The sequence below is a fragment of the Carya illinoinensis genome, chromosome 13, assembly GCF_018687715.1.
Source record: "Carya illinoinensis cultivar Pawnee chromosome 13, C.illinoinensisPawnee_v1, whole genome shotgun sequence".
Lineage (NCBI taxonomy): Eukaryota > Viridiplantae > Streptophyta > Magnoliopsida > Fagales > Juglandaceae > Carya > Carya illinoinensis.
The window spans coordinates 22,998,001-23,004,968 of record NC_056764.1 but is presented as its reverse complement, the minus strand read 5'-3'; the positions used below and the strand labels follow the sequence as shown (position 1 = coordinate 23,004,968).

Below are 6,968 nucleotides of genomic sequence, written 5' to 3'. Positions count from 1 at the left end.
GCCAATTTTTTTTTTTTTTTTTTTTTTTTTTTCATTTCGTGATTTGGGAAATATTTTTTAAATGATATTGTGATTTTTTTTTTAAAATATTTTAAAGTGTTAAAAAATACATTTAAAAATAAATAGAATAAAAAAATTCATTTTTATACTAAATGTAGCTCCAGCAGTGGCTGTAGAGCCTGTAGTGCCAACCTTACTAAAATCAGGATGAACATTTGAATGGTAAAATTATAAGAATTAGTTATTGTTGTATAATGATGACGTTTTTGATGTTTTGTGGATATTAATTTTAAGGATGTAAATTATTATGAGGTCTTGATGGCTACTTAGAACACATTGGCTCAAATGATGGCTAAGGATAAATCTTCACCTGTTGCTCCAACAAAATAGTATTAGCTCAAACTTCTTTGCTTGACGGTTGCCTTGACGTGCCCCACTTCCTTTTTCGAGAAGTCATTGGAATAATGCTAAAATTTAATAAATAAAATTATGAACAATGATTATAAAATATAATAAATGAAACTTAGATAAAACAATTATATCTAACTAAAACACTATATATTAAATTATCCATTTTCCTCTATGGAAAAAACTAAAATATGTTGTATACTATTCGAATGTACACGTTCGTAATTAAAATTTACCATTTAAACGGTATACACATTTTGGGTTGAACGGTAAAGTAAACAAATTGAACGCTTCATGTACATATCTTAGAATGGTTCATCGATATTCGAACGGTAACTAGGTTGAGCTTGGTAATGGTTGAGCAAACTTAGCCATTGCTAAAACCGAAAGAAATTGATGGATTCATTTTGTTCTTCTACAAATCACAGCAATACAAAGATGGGATGAGCATAGAGGCATCTTGGCCTTGTTTTTCCAACCATCTACGGTGGCCAAAAGGTATTTTGAAAAAGAAATTCAAAACCTATTTTCAACCTCATTTATACCAAAATATTAACCTATTTACATGTAAAATAATTGAAGGTTATGTGACATACCTGTTGTGGGTTCGAGATTGGTGGTTGAAGGAGGCGTTGACAACGGCATGTGATAGCTCTCTTGTTGGGCGTGGCGGGGAGGAAATTGAAAATGTTCAAATGACGCTAGTTAGGTTTGACCCCCATAACCTGTTATACCCTTGATAGTGTTCAAACATCTTCTAAAAATAATTTACCTGTTTGAACGTGCACTTACCACTTTCAAACGGGCCAAAAACATTTAATTTGTTATTCTTATATATTATATAAATATACTATACTATACTATATATATATATACTATATATATATATACTTATGGTAGTAGTATATAGTAGATATAAGGAGAAAATGACATGTTCGACATGCAAAGAAATATGTAAAATAACCAACACCTTAATTAATTAATAAGAATATATAATTTAAAAAAATGATGCAAAACTTAAGGAAATCACATACACATTGATTTAAAAATATAATACACATGTTTATATATGTTGTTTGATATATTCTCGTGTCTTGTATTGTTATTGTATATTGTTATTGTGTCTTGTATATTGCATGTAAATTAATCTTAAACTCATTTAAGAGTTATCAGTTCACATCGGTTGATTGATAACTCTTGAATTGTCTAAAGTTGACAGCTGACTTTTATAATTTTACATATGAACATTATCAAGGATGAATAAACTGTCATCATATGCCAACTCATTTAACGAAAGATTTCAACCGATGACAGCTGATATGCCAAGATTAATGCAAGCTAGAATCAAGGACTGGTTTTCGTATTTATTTTTCTTTACATACTTTCCATACATAGTTACAGTTTCACATTGTATACTTTCCATGCTTAGTGACTCTGTTTTTGAATATAAACCAGTTTTGACAATTGAATAAAATTGTACAAAATTCAAGGCAGTGCTTATTATCTTTTAAATATCAGAGCTGAATTTGGCATTCGATTGATCAAGTATGTTGTGGCTTGAAACGATTATGGCCAATAGAAAATAGGCATATGGGCATCAGTGAGAAGAGTAAGACCTATTTCAACAAGATGGGGATGTCGTCTTTCAGACATGCCATTCTGTTGTGGGGTGTGGGGAGCAGTAGTATAGTGACTAATGCCATAAACAGATAAGTAATTTTTAAGAGCAATATATTCGCCTCCATTTTCAAAATATAGGCTCTTGATTTTAGTGTTGAATCTATTTTCCACAAGATTTCGAAATTGAGGAAATATAATTTGAACACATGATTTATGAGACATAGTATAGAGCCATATATATTTGATATAGTAGCCAACAAAAATAATGTAATATTTTGAACCATCAATACCAATGCCATGAGAAGGACTCCAAACATTGGTATAAATTAATTCGAGGGGAGCCGTGCTTTTTAAGCCATGATATTGAAACATTTGCTGGTGGGCTTTATTTTGAGAACATGAGACACAAAGGGATGAACTTTCTTTTTTATTAATAGACAAAGAAAAGGTGCGGATAAGATGTTGAGCAATTTTGGGAGAGGGATGGCCAAGACGTTTGTGCCATCATCTGCCGTCATACGTTCATGAACATAAGCAATTGTGGGTTTTGAAGCCATAGCCATTGTCTCTAGCAAAGGGCACAACCCATCCTCACATTCACCTTTGAGTAGTGTTGCCCCTGTGATCTGATCCTTCACGAAAAAAAAAAAAATGAGATGGATGAAATTCAAAATAGACATTATTTTGTTTGGTAAAATGATGAACGGAAATCAAATTTTCTTTTAATGGTGGGAACACATAGGGTATCTTGCAAATGAAAAATTCAACTGGGAGAGGTAAAGGATAATGACCCAATATGAGATACTTGCAAACCTAATCCATCACCAATCACCACTTCATCCGTACCGTCATATTTGGAATGAATAGAAAGATTTGAACGATCAATTGTCATGTTGTAGGAGGCTACCTAGTCCACTAACCAATTCTGATCCTTCCTTTTGGAGGATGCAACATAGTTTGTAGAGAAATCATTTTGAGTATGCTTTGGACAAGTTTTAGCCGTGTAACCCAACTGATCACACAACTGGCACTTGGGTTTATATTTGCGAAAACCTGAACCATTGGCGTTCCATTTGCTGTTGTCGCGACTTTTGGAAGAAGAACGCTGGCCATTCATTCTAGATGAGGTTTGCTTGCACTAAGTGAAGTTTGTTGTTGCAACCAACGATTGTGCAGCTTCTTGTTCCAGGCGACGTAGATAATTTTCATGGCTTATTAATAGATCGTGGAGCTCCTCAAACCGCAAAGGATTTTCACGAGCTCGTATGGGTGCAGCAATTTCCCTAAACTCTGGACCCAAACCATTTAGAATGTAAAGGGTTAGATCGTCATCGGAGACAGGATGATCAATCCGGGCAAGTTCATTAGCTATAAGTTTGATAGCCTGGAGGAATTCAGTGACAGTCCAATTGCCACGATTATTGAGAGTGAGATCTTCCTTCAACTGCATCACACGAGTGCACGATTTCCCTGCATAAAGACGAGTTAATTTATTCCAAGCTTCATGAGAGGTTTTACTTGAAGCAATCAACGGTGTGATGGTGGTGGATGTTGAGGCTAGCAGTGCATGGAGGATCAATTTGTCTTGACAAATCCAGCAAGAATTCGCAGCTTTGGAAGTAGCGGAATTTTCAACATTAATGGCAGGGCATTGAAGGTCACCGGTAACAAAATCCATGAGATTATAGCCAATACGCAAGGCTTCAAACTATGCTCTCCATTGTGGAAAGGTGGAAGCCGTAAGCTTCTCGTTGATGGTAGTAGTGGCATTAATGGTGATGAGTGAGTTGTCATAGGATGCGGAAGAAGACATGATTGAGGATGAGGAAACTTACTCGTTAGAGATTGTCTCTCTGATACCATAAAAGATAATAAGCACTGCTTTGAATTTTGTACAACTTTATTCAATCCCGTTCAGCATTCAAGAATGAAGCACATACAAATTGACTTTCACTTTGTTCGGGACCTAGTTCAAAACAATTCTCTCACTATTCGACATGTCCATACAAACAACCAGCTTGCAAATTTACTCACCAAACCTCTTTCTAGGAAACACACAGATTTTCTACGGACTAGGATCGGTCTCACCGATGGTAGCCCGTTCTTGCGGGGGTGTATCGAGGATGAATGAACTGTCATCATATACCAACTCATTTAACGAAAGATTTCAACCAATGATAGCTGATATGCCAAGATTAATGCAAGCTAGAATCAAGGACTGGTTTTTGTATTTATTATTCTTTACATACTTTCCATACATAGTTACGGTTTCACATTGTATACTTTCCATGCTTAGTGACTGTTTTTGTATATAAACCAGTTTTGACAATTGAATAAAATTGTTCAAAATTCAAAGCAGTGCTTATTATCTTTAAGAATTACAGTTGTCATACAGTTTGTACATAATATATAAAAGGAAACCAAACATAAATCTATTATTTACAAGAAGTTGAAAATATGTAGGAAATGAATCATGAAGGGAGAGATCTCAACAGCTATTCAACGAGAAGCATAATTCATGGAGACACGTACATTTGTACAACATATGGTTTAAAAAGTTTTAGATTTTGTCAATTGGGTTAAGGTCATTTAAAATTTGGTCATTTGAGTTATGCTTAAAATTTGAGCATTTTTTAATCTTTTATAATCTGACTGTGAATCAATATAACTCATGTCCTATTGTTACTAGTTTTGGGATGGAGTTAGCTAGATATGTGTCATTAAACTAACATATTTTTTTTATTAAAAAGAAAACATACTTTTGATAGAGGGTCCACATCTAAATATGACCCTAATCCCAACGCCAGCTTAAAACTTTCAAACTCAAAAATCCCAATTTATAAATCGTGCAAACCCAAGCAAAGTGACCTGAACCAGAACAAGCTTACATCATATGAATAGACAGCAATAATATACATAACGAGGGAAAGGAATTCCCCCAGCAGACACCCTCTTAGAGGTAATAAAATGCTAAGAAATGTTTAAAAAAAAAACTGGCTTTTGGATAAACAAACTAGTCCTCACCCATCTTACTCTTGGAAGATTCATGCCTACTTTGGATATAGAGATGCTTCCATCTCCTTTTAATATCTAAATATCATAAAAATAAACATTTTTTAATTTCAAAATTTCAACTATTTCATCTAATCACTATCTAATTATTATAACTTTTCCAAACTTAAAAAAAAAAAAAATCAACATTTTCAAATCTAAAAAAATAATATTAGAAAATAGTATTTTAATAATATTTTAAATTTATAATATTTTTATTCAACTTTTTCTCTATTATTTTTCAAAATATCATCAAACATTTTAACTCAAATCATTTCGCTACTATTGAGAAACCATCTTACTACTATTTACAAATTATTTTAACTCATTTTATCTCATCTCAACTCATTATCCAAATTAGACTTCAAGATATAGATGAAGTCGCTACAACAAATATGCTTTTTAGTGACGGTTTAGAAATCGCGATGGTCTCCAAACCGTCACTAAAATGCATTTTCTGTGATGGTTTATGAAAACTGTCACTAAATGTTGGGTAAAAATTTTTTAACATTCGAACATGTCAATTATTTTTGTTCGTTCGTCACCTTAACATTCGAACGTTATGTCTACTTACATGCGAACGTAAAAAATTTTAGCGCCAATGTTTGAACGTTATGTCTACTTACGTGCAAACGTAAAAAATTTTAGCACTAAAGTTCGAACGTTAAAGCTGTAAATTCAAACGTTATATGTTAATTTGCAGAAATTGACTATAATATATATTTGTTTAATATTAAGGTTATATAAGCTAATATTAAAGAAAATTGAGAATAGAAATTAAGATACAATACATATATTAAATAATATTATCCATTATATATGTAGAAAATAAAACAAAATATGATTAATTTTTACAAATGACATTCAGAACTGCTGGTTTACAAATAATCGAAACTCCGCGGTCAATGTTTCAAGTTTTCAACCTTATTGTTTAGCACATCTATATGATGTGCAAGATGTGCGATAGCTTGATCTATATGCACAATTTGTCTATCGATTTGTCAATTTATATGTGCCTTCATATCTGTCATTATTGCATCAATCCAAGAACGTCGCACATCCCCCACAGATGCAACCGGAGGCTGCTAACTACTACTTGCAGACGGGGGAGCAACATTGGCCCCAGACTCGGTTGGAGGAACAATATCTGATATAGGACCAGACTAGCACTGAGCTGAGCCTCTCCCCTGTCCAATGCTCTGACGGTGTGTGGTCATGTCGATGGGGCCTATCTAGTTTAGCATCATCTCCTCCGCCTAGAGTGGCACGCCCCGGGTTAGTAATAAGGCTAATGATGACTCCTTACAGGAGGTGGTCCGTTGTAACGATGTTGGCCTCATAACGAATCTGCTCAAATATAACGAGTGGCAAGTTAATGGGCTCTCCACATGCCAAGCAAACTAGAAACTATGCGCGAGCCTGATTGAATGTGTTCTTATGTGCCACAAGGTCTACATTTCTTGCAATAAAAATTTGCAACATGTGAAAGAAAGGCAGCAGCTGATTCTGGCTGAAGGAGTTTGGCCTATCGAGTTTCGTGTGGTCTTTACTAGTGAGGATGTAGAAATCCTGATCCCGCTCGTCATCATCGACCTCAATAGCAATATCCTCGCCCTCGGGCCAATCTTCTTCATAACCGGTTATAGTGTCAACAAGGCCCGTAGATGAAGCAAAAGTGGCTAGATCTACCTCAGATGTGCCTAGAGCAAATGTAGCTGCTATGTCACCAACCTGAGCAGTTGTCGCCTCAGGTAGTATATGTGAAATTTGGAGTAACTCAGCGATAACATCCGTTCAGAACTCAAATTGTACACCGCATATAGTGAGGGTATAGGAGAATGTATCATTAGGTATGGTGGCCATCCCAATGTAAAACTCCCAAACCATTG

General features: G+C 34.5%; 1 protein-coding gene across 1 annotated transcript; it reads right to left on the bottom strand.

Moving 5' to 3' along the window:
* Positions 1-3,166: 3,166 nt before the first annotated feature.
* LOC122291050 lies at positions 3,167-3,706 on the bottom strand. The gene has a single exon (XM_043098702.1). The coding sequence runs from the start codon at positions 3,704-3,706 to the stop codon at positions 3,167-3,169; it is 540 nt and encodes a 179-aa protein (XP_042954636.1).
* Between the last annotated feature and the right edge of the window lie 3,262 nt (positions 3,707-6,968).

Excerpts from the sequence above, each read along its gene's own strand:
- LOC122291050 (XM_043098702.1), bottom strand. The coding sequence starts at position 3,706 with ATGGATTTTGTTACCGGTGACCTTCAATGCCCTGCCATTAATGTTGAA.